Source organism: Natator depressus, chromosome 20 (assembly GCF_965152275.1).
Source record: "Natator depressus isolate rNatDep1 chromosome 20, rNatDep2.hap1, whole genome shotgun sequence".
NCBI lineage: Eukaryota > Metazoa > Chordata > Testudines > Cheloniidae > Natator > Natator depressus.
The window spans coordinates 1,196,490-1,214,142 of NC_134253.1; the positions used below are offsets into that span (position 1 = coordinate 1,196,490).

Below are 17,653 nucleotides of genomic sequence, written 5' to 3' on the forward strand. Positions count from 1 at the left end.
TGGGGTCCCGCGCCCCACCGGGCCTCAGCCTGCCCTGGGGTCCCGCGCCCCACCGGGCCTCAGCCTGCCCTGGGGTCCCCCGCCAGGCCCCATCCAAAGCCCTCAGCCTGGCCCCAGTCTCCCCCACCCATGCCCAGAAGGAGCATCCCTGGGCCTCTCCAGTGGGGCAGCCCACAGCAGGTGGGTGAGCAGCCATTTGTGGCCAAGGGGAGAGGGGTCATGATATGACACCTGCCCAGTGAGAGCTGAGACACCCAACTCGTTACACACAGGGTCCGTCAGCAATTACGCGCCATTGCTACCGGCCTGGATCAACCTCAGCCCAGGGAGCCGCGGACCAGGCTCTGCATTCTGCCGGGGAGCACGGTGTTCTGAAAATAAAGATTGTTCCGTCCCCATATGCACCCTCCATCCATCTATCCCATATGCACCTTCTGTCCATCTATTCCATACACCCCCTCTATCCATCCATCCCCATATGCACCCTCCATCCAGCCCCATACACACTATCTGTTCCATATGCACCCTCTCTCCATCCGCATACACACCTTGTATCCATCCCCATACGCACACTCTATCCAGCCATCTACCTATCCCCATACGCTTCTTCCCTCCATCCATCCAGCCATCCATCCCCATACACACTATCCATCTATCCCATACACACCCTGCATCCATCCATCCCCGTACACATACTCCATCAATCCATCTACTAATCCCCATACACACCCCCGTCCATCCATCCATCCATCCATCCCCATACACACTGTCTATTCCATATGCACCCTCTATCCATCCATCCCCATTCGCACCCTCTATGCATCTATCCCCATACACATTATCTACCCATCTATCACATATGCACCCTCCATCCATCCATCCCCTATGCAACCTTTATCCATCCATCCATCCCCATACACAGCCTCTGTCCATCCATCTCACGGAAGATGCAGCTTCTCTTTAGTCTGTGCTTCCCTGTCCTTTGCTTCACTTGTTTTCTGGTGTCTATTTTAATTAAAATAAGATACGATTTAGTGTCTGCATGAGGACCCCCTATGTAAGATACAGCACAGCACTCCAGGCAGGGCTGGGCATGGAACCCAGGAGTCCTGACTCCCAGCCCCTCCTGCTCTCACCACAAGACCATCCTTTCTTACCAGCTGTTTCCTGCATTTACTTTTCTCTCTTGCTGTTGACAGTCGGCTCCAGACTCCAGCAGCGGCCCTGCAGGGCAGCCGGCCCCGTATCCCACCGCCCCCCCGATGATGCCTCCACCCTTTGTAAGTTACCTGTGCCTGGCGCCGCTTAGTAACCAAACCAGCGTGACCCACCCGTCCCAGAGCGCAGCGCAAAGGGGGAAGGAATTGCTGGCCTGGCTGTGTGGGATGACTGTGCAAAGTGCAGTACACTGGCTGTGTGTGCGTGTGCGCACGTGTGTGCGTGTGCATATGAGCATGTGTGCGTGTATGTGTATACATGTGCGCATGTGTGTGTTGGTGTATGTGTGTGCACGAACATGTGCGTGTGCATCTGGGTGGGTGTGGGTGCGCGGGTGGGTGTGGGTGTGCACGTGTGTGTGTGTGCGCGCGCACACTCGTTGCTCTGCGTTAGCTCAGACGGGGCAGTTTGTGCCGCATTCGCGGGTGAGGGGAGCTGCCGTGGTGCGAAGCCCCCGTGCGGACGTGCTGCGGCGGCGACAAGGAGGCACCCTGAGTGAGCTGTGCTAGTGGGGAGCGGGGGGGTGTCCCTGGCTGGCCAGGGCCAGTCCCTTCAGCAGGGGGCTGCCCTGGGGCCGGGCTGAGCAGCAACATGCAGCCTGTGTCTCTTCTTGTTCCTAGATGCCTCCTCCTGGAATCCCCCCTCCTTTCCCCCCCCTGGGACTCCCTCCTATTGGGCAGAGACCGCCAGCGATGCCCCCCATGCCCCCCGGCATGATGCCGCCTCTGCTCCCACCCATGGCAGGGCCCCCACCCATAGGACAGGTAAAGGCACTCCCTTTGTCTCTCTGTCTGAGCCCAGGGCCCCGCTGGAGCCTCCGCTCCAGGTGGAATGTCAGTGCAGGACCATGGCATCGCACACATGGGACCCATCGTCTGGGAAGCAGGGGCCAGTTGGTTGCAGGGAGTGGGGATTGGGAGCCAGGACTCCTAGGTTCTATTCCCAGCTCTGGGAGGGAAACGGGGTCTGCTGGGGTAGAGCGGGGGAGGCTGGGAGCCAGGACTCCTGGGTTCTATCCCAGCACTGGTCTCATGGGCCTACGGCTGCAGGTCAGTCCCTCTCCCAGGCTGGGGGAAGTGGGGAAAGTGGCTGAGCAGTGTAACTCGGGGGAGGGGGCCGGGCTCTGGCGAGGGCTGGCTGGGCCAGGGGCTCTCTGCAGCCAAAAGTTTCCTGTTAAACCTCGATGATAAAGATGTTGGGAAAAGCCGCATGTGGATGTAGGTTCTGTGGCCCCATGTCCCTGTGGCCCCGATCCTGTGATCGGAGCCACGCTGCCAGTGTTCCATGGACACTGGTGGGGATCACAGGGTGGGGTTCTGAGCCAGAGGGTCCGGCCATTTCCCCAGCTCCATTGGCCCCGTGCCTGCCGGCTGATGTGCCAGGCTGCCATGCCACTTTTCTGTCCCCTAGATGCCACCCATGGTGCCTCCCATGATGCCAGGGATGCTGATGCCAGGGATGCCAGCTGGTCCTGTTCCTGGAGTGGTGAGCATCCCTGGAACCTTCCCCTTTTCCAGCCAGCCATGCCCAGGCTCTCCAGACAGGCCCAGCGGCAGAGGCTGCCCGGGCTGACTTGAGGGTGGAACGTAGAGGGGTCTCAATGCCCGGATCCTGCCCCTCTCCACGGGGGCCCCACTGCCCAATACTTGTTTCCAGAACAGAGCTCAGCATTAAAATGAAATGCCACCCTTGGGTGAGGGCGGGGGGGCCAGGACTCCTGGGTTCTTTTTCCAGTTCTGCTACTGAGTTGCTCACTGCAGCATTGGATCACTCAGTGGCTGGCCTCATGACTCAGTTTCCCCGTCACAGGCGGGGCTGGCTCTGAGCTCCCTGGGGTCATTTGCAGAGGGATTCAGGGGGCCCTGGGTGGGGGAGTCTGGTGATGGGTTGGGTCCGAGCCGCAGCCCCCAGGCTCATGGCCCCATTTCTCTTTTGGCAGGCGGCTCCTGGGACAGACCCAATTGGCGGTGAGTCCCAGGGTCCATCGCAGGGGGGTGGTCCATGGGGGAGCTGATGGCCGGTCCATCCTAGCAGGGGAGGGGGGAGCTGTCTGGAGGCTCAGGGAGGAGGGTGAAATATTTCTGCATCCCAGGGGAGCACCCGGGAGTCATGCCCGATCCTGAGGGGGGCCTGATCCTGTGTATGATGCAGGGTGCCCAGCCCTGCCAGTCTCTCTTAGGGATCTGTAACCCCCACTCTGACAGCAGCACCTGACAGCTCCCCCACCCCCAACCATCCCAGTAACATACAGTTCTTGTTTTCCAGCTACTCCAGCCCAGCCAGCTCCCACGGTGAGTAGCCTCCCCCGCATCAATGCTCAGCAACGCTGCCGTACAGGCTCCCCCCATCCCTAAGGAGCGTTCATACCAGCCTCTTAACCCCCGTGAATAGCAGGGGGCTGCGGGTCGGGATTCAGGGGCACTGGCAGAGCTAGGGGGAGCCCAGGGCTGGGCTAGCAGGGGGCTGTGGTCGCGATTGAGGGGCACTCGCAGAGCTCAGGAGTTGATTCTTGTCACTCTTGTGCCCATTAGCTCCCGAATCCCATGGTGCCCCCCGTCCAGCAGAGCCTGATGGGCAGCGGCTCCCCCGCGCAGGATGTCCCCCGCAAGGTACTGTGTCCCGTCCCTTGCCGGTGGCTCTGGGGGGGTCGCTGGCCAGTGACGCGGCCCTCGCGGCTGGGGTGTGTGTCAAAAGCGGCAGAAGCACCCTAACAGTGGGGGCCCTGGCTGCCTGCCCTCCTCCCCCCCGTTCCGGTGCCCCTGGTGTGTGTGCTCCCAGCCAGATCCCAGTTTAACCCCTGCGGGAGGAACTGGAGACAACAGCCAGGGAAAGCCAAACAAGCCCCGTCCCTCTGCCAAGGGCCTGAGCCTGCCACCAGGGGGCGCCGCAGGTCGCGGCGTGTCGCCCCCCGCCCCTTGCTCCGGTGGGGTGAGTTACACCAGCATTTCCACCACCCCGGAGCGTGGCTCGGCGGGCCCAATCCTGACCCGACTGGCGTCATCTGGAGTTTTGCTGCTGGTTGCGGTGGGAGCAGGATCAGGCCCGGTGCTGTACAGGGAGGAGGCCGGGGCAGAGGCCCTGGTGGGCTGCGTGGCCCTGGGGGAAGGGTCCCTGCTGAGCTGTGTGGCCTTGGGAGGGCAGCTGGGAGGAGGACTGGGGGTCGGGGTGGTTGGACCTGACCCTGCTCTTGCTTGTGGTGCCCAGACGCCCCCATGGAGTGAGCACAGGGCCCCTGACGGGCGCATTTACTATTACAACCGCAACTCCAAGCAGTCCACCTGGGAGAAGCCAGACGCGCTGAAGTCCAAAGCAGAGGTGAGTTCCTTCAGAGCCCTTCACCCCGCCCTGAGATGCAGCCACCTCTGGGGTGGGGCGCAGCAGCTGGGTGACAGCTGCACAGCAGTGCTCGAGAGCCGCTGGAAATGTGCGTGTGGCCAGGAGTAGATTAGGGGGACGGAATATAACATGAGGATTTAGACCTCAGCTCTTGTGAGCCAGTGGCCTGCTCCCCTCCCCGGGCTGGCATAGAACCCAGGAGTCCTGCATCCGTTAGAACCACTGGTCAGTTTCCTCCCCATAGCCCTCCATGGGCATCGGCCCCGTGGCTCAAGGTGCCCTGCTCTCCCCTCCGCAGCTGCTGCTGTCCCAGTGTCCCTGGAGGGAGTACAAGTCGGACACCGGCAAGTCTTACTACTACAACTCCCAGAGCAAGGAGTCGCGCTGGACCAAGCCCCGGGACCTGGACGAGCTGGAGGGTAAAGGGGGCGGGAGCCCAGGGAGCTGGGGACCAGGGCAACCACACCCTTGGGAGCACAGGCAGGCTCCCCCGTGCCCCAGGCTGATGCTCCTGTCTGGGCTGCAGGGTAACCCCCGTGTGGGCCGGGCTGGGGGTGCAGCCAATGCCCCCTGGGTCTCTGTGCCCCAGCCTGTGAGTGGTCCCAGACCCCCCAGTGATCACCCCTGCCACGAGGGCAGGCCTCTGCGCCTGGGCTTCCGGGCTCCAGCCCTCCCGCGCCTCCCCTGAGCTCTGCCCAGGAGTCCCATCTCACTAGACTCCTGCTCTGAGATCTCGGGGACCCGTTCAGAACAGGGGGTTGTTAGCCAGCAGGGCACAGCCTCCGTGTCCTGGGCGTGGCACGGGGAGGCAGAGGAGAAGCTGAAGTTGAGGCTGGCCAGTGCCAGGCTCCACCAGCTGGCTGCTGTGGATCTGCCATTCTCACTCTGCTCCTGTCTCTTGGTCCTGGGGGAGCCTGTGTCTCGGAGCCCAGCGCTTGGCCCAGCCTCCAGCACCTCTCAGGCGCTCACCCTGCTGAGCCCCCGCGGCCCTGCCCAGCTCCTGGCATTAGGCTCAGCCCCTGGGGCTCCCGGTGCCTGGACAGATCCTGTGTCAAGGCAGGTCGGTTGCAACTAATCCTTAGCTGGCCAGTCGGACCAGCCACGTGCCCCAGACCTCAGGCCTGCTTTGTCCCGGGAGCAGCTTTAACCCTCTGCACCCGCCGGGCACAGAGGCAGAGCTCCTCGCAGTGACATGTCCCCATGTTGGCCACCGGGCGCCACCCACCGGGCACCGAGTAACGGCCGGGCTCTTTGTTTCCCTCCTTGCAGCGCTCATCGAGGAGGAGGAGGCTGGGTGAGTGGCTGGCGTCTGCCCCTGGGGCTTGGACCCATTAGCTCTGACCCAGGGCGGTAAGAGCAGGGCGCCGGCACCCCCGGGGGCCAGAGGGGGCCAGGGCCCTCAGGAATGGGGACCCTTGGGGGCAAGAGCCCTCAGGAACACCCCCTAGGGGCCAGAGGAGCAGGGCCCTCAGGAACGGGGGCTGGGGGGGGTGCACTCAGAAACGGGGCCCCCTAGGGCCAGAGAGGGGGGTACCCTCCAGAAGGCCATGGGTTTTGAGGGCAGGTACCTCCCTTGCTGGGGTGATGTGGGGAGGCCAGAGCAGAGACCACCCCCCTGGCATGGGGCCTACAGGGGCCACCCTGCCCCTCATGGGTGATGGGCCCCACTGAGCCATGAGCCCAGGGGACTGGCCCTCAGGACCCTGCATGGGCCTCTGTGTCTCGCTAGACCCAGGCTCCGGCCTTCTCTGCTCTTCCAGGAAGCATCAGGAGACGCCGTCAGGCGCCTCTAGCCCCAGCCTGTCCTCAGCCGCCACGACGGACACGGAGGCCCCGGGTGGGGAGGAGCAGGAGACGTCTGTGCTGGGGAGTGTGGCCGAAGGCCCAGAGGACGTGGCCCTGCAGCAGGAGGAAGTGACCAGCAGGTGACGGCAACCTCGGCTGGGGGGCTACAAGCAGGGACCCCCCCCCATATCGGGGGCGTTTGCTCTCCTCGGACACTGCGCGCAGGAGCCAGTTAGCACCAGCAGGGCTGGCAACCGTGCGCAGGCCCACCTGGGCGCCGGGCACACCCAGCTCGCAGGGGATACCCTGGGCAGGAGCTGGGCCCCATGGTGTCAGGCTCTGCTCCAGAGTGTGGAACGGAGACAACAGACGCAGACTGGGAGAGATGAGCCTGTCGGGGAGCGACGGGGCCCCCAGGCCTTCCCCCGGGATCCCCCCTGTCGGGGAGCAACGGGGCCCCCGGGCCTTCCCCCGGGATCCCCCCTGTTGGGGAGCAACGGGGCCCCCGGGCCTTCCCCCGGGATCCCCCCTATCGGGGAGCGACGGGGCCCCTGGGCCTTCTCCCGGGATCCCCCCTGTCGGGGAGCGACGGGGCCCCCGGCCCTTCCCCTGAGGGAATTCTGCCTAGATCCACACCCCCCCACCAGGACCCTGTTTCTCTATCCTGACCTCATGCCCCATAGCCCTCCCTTCTCCACCCCTGAGTGTTGCTGAGCCAAGCGGGATGCCCCCCTCCAGCCCAGCCTGTGCCCCTCTTCCACTCTGCCTGCGGCTCCCTGGTGTATGGCCCCTGGCGTTTCATGCCGTGACCCCAGTGTGTTTGTGTCCCTGGCGCAGTGGTGACCCCGGTCGGCGGGAGGAGGAGGACGGGGGGGCCGGGGAGAGGTGCGCCTGCAGCTGGAGCACTAAGGATGAGGCCAAGCTGGCCTTTAAGGAGCTGCTGAAGGACAAGGTACCAGAGCAGGGAGCCAGGGCGGGGGGCTGGCCAGGGCCGGGGGCCTGTTTGCGGGGGGCTGGGGCTGGCCAGGGCCGGGGGCCTGTTTGCGGGGGGTTGGGGCTGGCCAGGGCAGGGGGCCTGTTTGCGGGGGGTTGGGGCTGGCCAGGGCCGGGGGCCTGTTTGCGGGGGGTTGGGGCTGGCCAGGGCAGGGGGCCTGTTTGCGGGGGGCTGGGGCTGGCCAGGGCCGGGGGCCTGTTTGCGGGGGGCTGGGGCTGGCCAGGGCCGGGGGCCTGTTTGCGGGGGGTTGGGGCTGGCCAGGGCCGGGAGCCTGTTTGCGGGGGGCTGGGGGTGGCCAGGGCCAGAGGCCTGTTTGTGGGGGGTTGGGGCTGGCCAGGGCCGGGGGCCTGTTTGCGGGGGGCTGGGGCTGGCCAGGGCCGGAGGCCTGTTTGTGGGGGGCTGGGGCTGGCACGGTCCCAGCTGAGTCCCAGCGTTTGGTGTCAGGGCGTCCCCTCCAACACGTCGTGGGAGCTGGCCATGAAGATGATTGTGGATGATCCACGGTACAGGTAGGGACCAGCCCCACCACCGGCACCACCCCCCTTCCACGCTGGGTGCTTAGAGAAATGCAGTCCCCTGCAGGGAGTACCCGCCCCAGCCAGCGCTCCCACCCCGCTCCCCACAGCGCCCCCTGGGAGAGGCCGGGACTGTAGTACCCGGGAGCCCCCTCCCCAGCCAGCGCCCACTCCCCACAGCACCCCCGTTTCTGCCCTCGATGCTGGCCCCTCCACAGCAGCCAGTGAGGGCCTCTAACCCAGCCCAGCCCGTCCGGTGTGTGCCCAGTGCCCTGCCCAAGCTGAGCGAGAAGAAGCAGGCCTTCAATGCCTACAAGGCCCAGCGGGAGAAGGAGGAGAAGGAGGAGGCTCGGCTGAGGGCCAAGGAGGCCAAGGAGGAGCTGCAGCGTTTCCTGGAGCAGCACGAGCGGATGAGCTCCATTACCCGCTACAGGTGTGGGCGGGCGCCGGGGGGAGAGGGGCCGGGCAGGGCGGCTGGGAGGCTGTGCGGGGAGAACGGCCTGCTGAGGGGGCCCCTGTGTTTATGGGACCTGGCCTTGGGATGCTGGATGGAGGATCCCAGAGCAGGTGGAAGGTTAGGGGAGCACGCACACAGACAGCTATTAATATTCACGATCCAACCAACCCCTGCGTGCCTCCCCTCGCCAAGCCAGGGAAAGAACCCAGGAGTCCTGGTTCCCAGCCCCCCTGCTCTAACCCACTAGACCCCACTCCCCTCGTGCCGCCGGGGAGAGAATCCAGGAGTCCTGGCGCCCCTTGCTTTAGCCACAGACCACCCTTCCCTGGCAGTTGACATGTGCGAGTCCGCTGTGGGCTGTTCTGCAGGGTCTGTGGCTAGCACGCGGGCGGGGAGGGAGGGAGTGGGGCTGAGAGCAGGTTCCGGGGTCCCCAGTTAGAAGGCATGGCGGAGGTGAGTGTCACTGGCCGGGGGGGCCCAGCAGGGCTGGGCTCTCGCCAGGGAGGCTGTTCCGGAGATGACTGAGGGAAGCAATCTTCGGGGTGGTGGGGAAGCCCTGGGGCATCTCCCCAGCCCAGAGGGGCAGTTTCAAAGCAGCTGGAGGAGCCCCTGCTAACATCAGAAATCACCAACTGCGTCAGTCCTTCCAGGCGTCTCCGTCGCCTCTGCCCCTGAGGCCGCAGGAGCTGGGCCACGCCCTGCCCCGCTGGTTGCGCTCTGGCTCCGTCCCCATGGGGAGAAGCGTTTCACTGCGTGTCCTCACCGGGCCTGGGTGCGCAGTGAGAGCCAGGCCCAGTAACTGCCCACCCCGGCCGTTCCCTTCCCAGGAAAGCTGAGCAGATGTTTGGGGAGCAGGAGGTTTGGGCTGTGGTCCCCGAGCGCGACCGCAAGGAGATCTACGATGACGTGCTCTTCTTCCTGGCCAAGAAGGAGAAGGTAACGGCGGGTCCCAGCTATGGCACAGGGCAGTGAGGGGCCGGTGTGACCCTGCCCGGTGTCAGCACAGAGCACTCGGCTGTCACACTCCAGAACAGTGACGGGCCGGTGTGACCCTGCCCGGTGTCAGTGCAGAGCACGTGGCTGTCACGCTCCAGAACGGTGACAGGCCAGTGTGATCCTGTCTGGTGTCAGCATGGAACCCACGCTGTCCCAGGCCGGTGTCAGGGCCGGTGTGACCCTGCCCGGTGTCAGTGCAGAGCACTTGGCTGTCACGCTCCAGAACGGTGACAGGCCACTGTGATCCTGCCTGGTGTCAGCATGGAGCCCAGGCTGTCCCAGGCCGGTGTCAGGGTCGGTGTCAGTGCAGAGCGCGTGGCTGTCACACTCCAGAATGGTGACGGGCCAGTGTGACCCTGCCTGGTGTCAGCACAGAGCACTCGGCTGTCACACTCCAGAACAGTGACGGGCCGGTGTGACCCTGCCCGGTGTCAGTGCAGAGCACGTGGCTGTCACGCTCCAGAACGGTGACAGGCCAGTGTGATCCTGCCTGGTGTCAGCATGGAACCCACGCTGTCCCAGGCCGGTGTCAGGGCCGGTGTGACCCTGCCCGGTGTCAGTGCAGAGCACTTGGCTGTCACGCTCCAGAACGGTGACAGGCCACTGTGATCCTGCCTGGTGTCAGCATGGAGCCCAGGCTGTCCCAGGCCGGTGTCAGGGTCGGTGTCAGTGCAGAGCGCGTGGCTGTCACACTCCAGAATGGTGACGGGCCAGTGTGACCCTGCCTGGTGTCAGCACAGAGCACTCGGCTGTCACACTCCAGAACAGTGACGGGCCGGTGTGACCCTGCCCGGTGTCAGTGCAGAGCACGTGGCTGTCACGCTCCAGAACGGTGACAGGCCAGTGTGATCCTGCCTGGTGTCAGCATGGAACCCACGCTGTCCCAGGCCGGTGTCAGGGCCGGTGTGACCCTGCCCGGTGTCAGTGCAGAGCACTTGGCTGTCACGCTCCAGAACGGTGACAGGCCACTGTGATCCTGCCTGGTGTCAGCATGGAGCCCAGGCTGTCCCAGGCCGGTGTCAGGGTCGGTGTCAGTGCAGAGCGCGTGGCTGTCACACTCCAGAATGGTGACGGGCCAGTGTGACCCTGCCTGGTGTCAGTGCAGAGCACTTGGCTGTCATGCTCCAGAACGGTGACGGGCCGGTGTGATCCTGCCTGGTGTTGGCACGGAGCCCAGGCTGTCCCAGAATGGTGTCAGGGCCAGTGTGACCCCTGCCTGGCATCAGCACAGAGTCCAGACTGTCTCATAACAGTGTCGGGGCCCATGTGACCCTGCCTGGCATTGGTGCTGCGCGCCCGGCCATCACGCTCCATCCTGATTAAAAACGAATGCTGCACAAAACCCATGTGGCACATACTGATTGGCGTCTAAACTGGCTTGCGACTCGATCCCCGAGCACCAGTGTAAACGGAATCGTCGTCATGCCCCCACGGGGCCCAGGGCTTTGCAGTGGCTTTGTCAGCCATCTGGGAGAGTGTATAGAATCTGTACAGGAAACGTTCACAGCTGACAGCCGAGTGGGCGGAGAAGGACATAGTGGTTCAACTGAGTAATTGGCTGCGTCGTAACCTGGGCACGTCCAGTGGTTTGGTACAGCCAAAGGTCACATCTCTAGGAGCCGGGAGGGAGGACAGGGCACTGCCTCCTGGCAAGCCGTGACTCCCAAAGGGACAGGGTCCGTGTGGGCAGCGGCTGAGCAGGAGCATGCTGTGGCTGAGAGGGCGAAGCGATGGGTGGATGTCTGAGCAAGAAGACGAAGGGAGATGGTGTCACCTCTGTATGCAGCACTGGTGAGACTGGATACTGTGTCCGCGCTTCCCAGTGGGGGCTGACAAATGGGGAAGGGCTCAGAGAAGAGTCACAAGAAGAGATGTGGAAAATCTGCCTGACAGTGAGAGAGCCAAGACCCTCAGTCAGCTTAGTGTGTCCCAGAGACGGCTAAGCAGTGACTTGCTCTCTGTAGGAACGTACGTGGGGAGCTGTCTGAGAGCTCTGGGCTCCTACGAAGGCAGAACAAGACCCAGGGGCTGGGGCAGACTGGAAACAGGGCACAATTTTTTGACAGGCTGGAGGATTAACCATTGAACAACTCACCCAGGCGTGGGGGGTCACTCGGGAGTCTGTAAATGGGATATTGTGGCTCAGCCCCTAGCTCTGGGCTGGATGAGGGGCCTAGGGCGTGATTCTCTGGCCCGGCTTATGCAGCTGGCCAGCGTTTCTCAGTCTTTTCAGGTCAAGAACCCCTTATTCAACGTCAAAATGTTCCCCACCCTCTTACATTTACTATGGAGGCGTGGGTCCTGCTTCGAAGGGGACAGAGCACTGGAGGGGGAGCGAGATTTCCTTTGCTTTTGGCTGTAGTCGCATTTTCAGCACCTTGTGGCCCCCAGGGCCTGGCCTGCCGCTGGCCTGGATGATGAGAGCAGTGCTGCTGGCTGACCCAGCCCGGCTCAGGGGGAGCGTCGCCCACTAGGGGAGGGGGCCATGGCCACCGGCGCTATTGGCTTGCACTGCTGTAGCTGCTGCTGCGGGGGAGGCCAGTGGGGCCCTTGCAGCGGGCGGGAGGCCGTGCGGGGCCCTTGCAGCGGGCGGGAGGCTGGTTGTGCAGGGCCCTTGCAGCCGGCGGGCGGGCGGGAGGCCGTGCGGGGCCCTTGCAGCGGGCGGGAGGCTGGTTGTGCAGGGCCCTTGCAGCCGGCGGGCGGGCGGGAGGCCGTGCGGGGCCCTTGCAGCGGGCGGGCGGGAGGCCGTGTGGGGCCCTTGCAGCGAGCGGGCGGGAGGCCGTGTGGGGCCCTTGCAGCGGGCGGGAGGCTGGTTGTGCAGGGCCCTTGCAGCCGGCGGGCGGGCGGGAGGCCGTGCGGGGCCCTTGCAGCGGGCGGGAGGCTGGTTGTGCAGGGCCCTTGCAGCCGGCGGGCGGGCGGGAGGCCGTGCGGGGCCCTTGCAGCGGGCGGGCGGGAGGCCGTGCGGGGCCCTAGCAGCGGGCGGGCGGGCGGGCGGGAGGCCGTGCGGGGCCCTTGCAGCGGGCGGGCGGGAGGCCGTGCGGGGCCCTTGCAGCCGGCGGGCGGGCGGGAGGCCGTGCGGGGCCCTTGCAGCGGGCGGGCGGGAGGCCGTGCGGGGCCCTTGCAGCGGGCGGGCGGGAGGCCGTGCGGGGCCCTAGCAGCGGGCGGGCGGGCGGGAGGCCGTGCGGGGCCCTTGCAGCGGGCGGGCGGGCGGGCGGGAGGCCGTGCGGGGCCCTTGCAGCGGGCGGGCGGGCGGGAGGCCGTGCGGGGCCCTTGCAGCGGGTGGGCGGGCGGGAGGCCGTGCGAGGCCCTTGCAGCGGGCGGGAGGCTGGCCGTGCGGGGCCCTTGCAGCGGGCGGGCGGGAGGCCGTGCGGGGCCCTTGCAGCGGGCGGGCGGGAAGCCGTGCGGGGCCCTTGCAGCGGGCGGGCGGGAGGCCGTGCGGGGCCCTTGCAGTGGGCGGGAGGCCGTGCGGGGCCCTTGCAGCGGGCGGGCGGGAGGCCGTGCGGGGCCCTTGCAGCGGGCGGGAGGCTGGTTGTGCAGGGCCCTTGCAGCGGGCGGGCGGGCGGGAGGCCGTGCGGGGTCCTTGCAGCGGGCGGGAAGCCGTGCGGGGCCCTTGCAGCGGGCGGGCGGGAGGCCGTGCGGGGCCCTTGCAGCGGGCGGGCGGGAGGCTGTGCGGGACCCTTGCAGCGGGCGGGAGGCTGGTTGTGCAGGGCCCTTGCAGTGGGCGGGAGGCCGTGCGGGGCCCTTGCAGCGGGCGGGCGGGAGGCCGTGCGGGGCCCTTGCAGTGGGCGGGAGGCCGTGCGGGGCCCTTGCAGTGGGCGGGCGGGAGGCCGTGCGGGGCCCTTGCAGCCGGCGGGCGGGCGGGAGGCCGTGCGAGGCCCTTGCAGCGGGCGGGAGGCTGGCCGTGCGGGGCCCTAGCAGCAGGCGGGCGGGAGGCCGTGCGGGGCCCTTGCAGCGGGCGGGCGGGAGGCCGTGCGGGGCCCTAGCAGCGGGCGGGCGGGAGGCCGTGCGGGGCCCTTGCAGCGGGCGGGCGGGCGGGAGGCCGTGCGAGGCCCTTGCAGCGGGCGGGAGGCCGTGCGGGGCCCTTGCAGCGGGCGGGCGGGCGGGAGGCCAGTGGGGCCCTTGCAGCGGGCGGGCGGGCGGCCGCGTGTCCCAGGCTGGGTCCCTGCGACGGGGGCGTCTGACGCGGCCCGTCTCCTCCGCGCAGGAACACGCCAAGCAGCTGCGCAAGCGGAACATCCAGGCCCTGAAGAACATCCTGGACAGCATGAGCAACGTCAGCTTCCAGACCACCTGGTCCGAGGCCCAGCAGTACCTGATGGACAACCCCACCTTCGCCGAGGACCAGGACCTGCAGAGTGAGGGCAGCCCCGTGCCTCCCCCCGCCCCAGGTTAAATGGTACAGGCCAGCCATGCCCCCTGGTACATTCCAAGGGGATTGAGAGTCAGGACTTCTGCACCCCATTGTCTAACCATTACACCATCTGCCCCCCTCTCAGCAACACAGATAGAACCCAGGAGACTGGTGCCCAGCCTCCCCCGCCCGTTGCTCTAACCTACCAGACCTCACTGCCCACCCAGAGCCTGGGTAGGACTCAGGTGTCCTGGGTCTCTCCTACGCTAACCCACTGGACCCCCTCCCCTTCCAAAGCCAGCAGTAGAACCCAGGAGTCCTGGTGCCCAGCCCTCCCGCTCTAACCCACCAGACTTCATTGCCCACCCAGAGCTGGGGTAGACCCCAGGAGTCTTGGCCACCAGACCTGCCTGTTGTAACTCACTGGGCCCCTCTCCTTCTTGGGCCAGGGGTAGAACCCAGGAATCCTGGCCGCAGCACCCCACCCTAACCCACTGGGTCCCCCTCCCCTTCCAGAGCCAGGGGTAGAAACCTGCCCCCCCTGCTCTAACCCACTGAACCCCCCGTCCCTCCCAGAGCCAGGGCTAGAACCAGAGGCCTTGCTCCCAGCCCCTGCTCTGTAACCATGGGACATCCCTCTAGACGAGGGACAAAGGGTTGCTATTGTATCCCACCAGCTCCCCCTCCATGGTCCCATGCTAGCCCAGCTCCTTCCTGCCCTACCCGACCTGGTGCCATCTCTCCCCCCTCAACCCCCCTGCGCCTCTTGCAGACATGGACAAGGAGGATGCCCTGATCTGCTTCGAGGAGCACATCCGCACGCTGGAGAAGGAGGAGGAGGAGGAAAAGGAGAAGACGAGGCTGCGTGAGAGACGCCAGCAGCGCAAGAACAGAGAAGCCTTCCAGGTATCTGTGCCCTGAGGTCTGGAAGAGGTGGGGGTGCCCCAGCGGCGGGTGAGGGCTCTGGGCCTGGGCTCAGCAGAGCAAGGCGGCCTGTAGGTGTAGCTGGAGGCTGCCTGCCACTTCGGGGGACATCAAGGACTCGGCTGGCCTGGGAGGGGGACAGGGTGCTGGGCTGGGAGGAGGGTGTATCTGGAGAGAGCTCGGTGTCTGGTCCCTATTAGCCGAACCCCTTCCATGCCCAGGGCAGGACAGGTCACTGCACATCAGCAGGGTTTAAGGAGCTCGGTGGTTGACCCCTGGTTACTGGACTGCCTGCTCCTGTAGCTGTTCCAGCAGTTCTGGTTTGGGCAGCGTCTCCCCTTCCCCGCCTCCTTCCCCGCCACCTGGCTCTGTCCGCGAGGGCCATGGGGTCAGGAGCCTGGACAGGAGAGCAGAATGCGACTGGTGTGTGCTGCAGGGAGCCAGGGCGCCTGGGTTCTGTTCCTGGCTCCACCCCAGGCTGGGTGGGTCGCTCAGGGCTCAGTGCTGAAGCTTGGAAGTCAGAGGGAGTTTGGGATTGTGGCTGCAGCTGGAGGCGGATCAGTCCCTTCCCCTCCCTGTGCCCGAGTGAACAACATTGACCCAGCTCCCGGGGCGCTAAGGGAAGGACTAAGGGGCCCTTAGAGCTCGTTCCCCAGGTGGCCGCCAGGGGGCGCCCTGCAGTGCGCAGAGCACCTGGCCGCCGGCGTGCGGGCAGCAGGGTCAGAGCAGGGGCCCAGGGAGGGGCTCCGGGAGCTTTGTAGCCCAGACCCGTCTACCCTTCAGGTCTGTACGTACAGTGTAGGCCGACCTAGCTGCATGGCTCAGGGCAGTGGAAAATGCCTGCCCTGAGAGACGTAGTAAGGCCGACTGACCCCCTGGGGCAGGCAGTGCTAGGCCAGCTGGAGAACTCGTCCCTCGACCTAGTTACCGCCTCGCGAGGGGGCAGATTTACGGTAGCGCCAGCCCCCTCTGCCCTGGCTGTAGCAAGTGTCTGCACGGCAGCACGACAGGGGCCCGGCTGCAGCGCTTGGAGCCCACCCAGCGCCTCGCCCAAGGTCCCCAAGGCAGCCGGAGGCAGATCAGGACTAGAACCCAGGTCTCCTGAGTCCCAGCCTCCCTCTCGACTCCTGTCCTCGTTCGCCACATTCCTGCCGTGACCCAGCCCCGCTGCCCGCAGATAACCATCCGCCAGCGACCCCCTGCCGCGGGCAGCTGAACCCCCCTTCGGGCAGAGCGACCTTCTCTGCAGGAAAGCGTCTGGGAGGATCCAGCTGGTACCCCAGCCTGGGCGCCCTGGACTGGCCATCCAGTGATGGCCAGCAGGGGGCAGCAGCTACTTAAGACCCTTTCCTAAGGCAAAGCCACCCAGGTTGTCACCAGCTGATGCTGCGGTTGGCTCTGCGTTTGGGCCACGATCACGGGTGACAACGCGGCTGGGCCGTGGCCCGGTGCTCGTTCTCTCTCTATGGCGGGGCAGACGGGCCGTGGCCCGGTGCTCCTTCTCTCTCCATGGCGGGACAGACGGGCCGTGGCCCGGTGCTCGTTCTCTCTCCATGGCGGGGCAGACGGGCCGTGGCCCGGTGCTCCTTCTCTCTCCATGGCGGGGCAGACGGGCCGTGGCCCGGTGCTCGTTCTCTCTCCATGGCGGGGCAGACGGGCCGTGGCCCGGTGCTCCTTCTCTCTCCATGGCGGGGCAGACGGACCGTGGCCCGGTGCTCCTTCTCTCTCCATGGCGGAGCAGACGGGCCGTGGCCCGGTGCTCCTTCTCTCTCCATGGCGGGGCAGACGGGCCGTGGCCCGGTGCTTGTTCTCTCTCCATGGCGGGGCAGACGGGCCGTGGCCCGGTGCTCCTTCTCTCTCCATGGCGGGGCAGACGGGCCGTGGCCCGGTGCTCGTTCTCTCTCCATGGCAGGGCAGACGGGCCGTGGCCCGGTGCTCCTTCTCTCTCCATGGCGGGGCAGACGGGCCGTGGCCCGGTGCTCCTTCTCTCTCCATGGCGGGGCAGACGGGCCGTGGCCCGGTGCTCCTTCTCTCTCCATGGCAGGGCAGACGGGCCGTGGCCCGGTGCTGGTTCTCTCTCCATGGCGGGGCAGACGGGCCGTGGCCCGGTGCTCGTTCTCTCTCCATGGCGGAGCAGACGGGCCGTGGCCCGGTGCTTGTTCTCTCTCCATGGCGGGGCAGACGGGCCGTGGCCCGGTGCTTGTTCTCTCTCCATGGCGGGGCAGACGGGCCGTGGCCCGGTGCTCCTTCTCTCTCCATGGCGGGACAGACGGGCCGTGGCCCGGTGCTCCTTCTCTCTCCATGGCAGGGCAGACGGGCCGTGGCCCGGTGCTGGTTCTCTCTCCATGGCGGGGCAGACGGGCCGTGGCCCGGTGCTCGTTCTCTCTCCATGGCGGGGCAGACGGGCCGTGGCCCGGTGCTCGTTCTCTCTCCATGGCGGGGCAGACGAGCCGTGGCCCGGTGCTCGTTCTCTCTCCATGGCGGGGCAGACGGGCCGTGGCCCGGTGCTCCTTCTCTCTCCATGGCGGGGCAGACGGGCCGTGGCCCGGTGCTCCTTCTCTCTCCATGGCGGGGCAGACGGGCCGTGGCCCGGTGCTTGTTCTCTCTCCATGGCGGGGCAGACGGGCCGTGGCCCGGTGCTCGTTCTCTCTCCATGGCGGGGCAGACGGGCCGTGGCCCGGTGCTCGTTCTCTCTCCATGGCAGGGCAGACGGGCCGTGGCCCGGTGCTCCTTCTCTCTCCATGGCGGGACAGACGGGCCGTGGCCCGGTGCTCCTTCTCTCTCCATGGCAGGGCAGACGGGCCGTGGCCCGGTGCTCCTTCTCTCTCCATGGCAGGGCAGACGGGCCGTGGCCCGGTGCTTGTTCTCTCTCCATGGCAGGGCAGACGGGCCGTGGCCCGGTGCTCCTTCTCTCTCCATGGCAGGGCAGACGGGCCGTGGCCCGGTGCTTGTTCTCTCTCCATGGCGGAGCAGACGGGCCGTGGCCCGGTGCTCCTTCTCTCTCCATGGCAGGGCAGACGGGCCGTGGCCTGACTCCCTCCCTCTGTGGCTGTGCAGACAGGCCATGGCCCGGCGCT

At 66.4% G+C, this 17,653-nt stretch overlaps 1 protein-coding gene across 6 annotated transcripts in view; it reads left to right on the forward strand.

Annotated features, from left to right (window-relative positions):
- The first annotated feature begins 1,838 nt into the window (after positions 1–1,838).
- The window catches only part of PRPF40B (pre-mRNA processing factor 40 homolog B), an 82,633-nt gene continuing 66,818 nt past the window's right edge, over positions 1,839–17,653 (forward strand). For 4 of the 6 annotated variants that reach the window (XR_012635841.1, XM_074935208.1, XM_074935204.1 and 1 more), the window contains exons 1-15: positions 1,839–1,982; positions 2,629–2,703; positions 3,158–3,185; positions 3,484–3,509; positions 3,750–3,827; positions 4,423–4,533; positions 4,853–4,973; positions 5,824–5,848; positions 6,315–6,479; positions 7,177–7,291; positions 7,778–7,842; positions 8,117–8,281; positions 9,133–9,241; positions 13,506–13,689; positions 14,425–14,558. Coding sequence is in view for 5 of the 6 variants with exons in the window: in XM_074935208.1 (XP_074791309.1) it covers positions 1,839–1,982; positions 2,629–2,703; positions 3,158–3,185; positions 3,484–3,509; positions 3,750–3,827; positions 4,423–4,533; positions 4,853–4,973; positions 5,824–5,848; positions 6,315–6,479; positions 7,177–7,291; positions 7,778–7,842; positions 8,117–8,281; positions 9,133–9,241; positions 13,506–13,689; positions 14,425–14,558 (1,545 nt within the window). In the remaining variant the exon portion in view is untranslated. The remainder of the gene's footprint in view (positions 1,983–2,628; positions 2,704–3,157; positions 3,186–3,483; positions 3,510–3,749; positions 3,828–4,422; positions 4,534–4,852; positions 4,974–5,823; positions 5,849–6,314; positions 6,480–7,176; positions 7,292–7,777; positions 7,843–8,116; positions 8,282–9,132; positions 9,242–13,505; positions 13,690–14,424; positions 14,559–17,653) is intronic. The other 2 variants (XM_074935206.1, XM_074935207.1) reach the window with 1 other exon arrangement.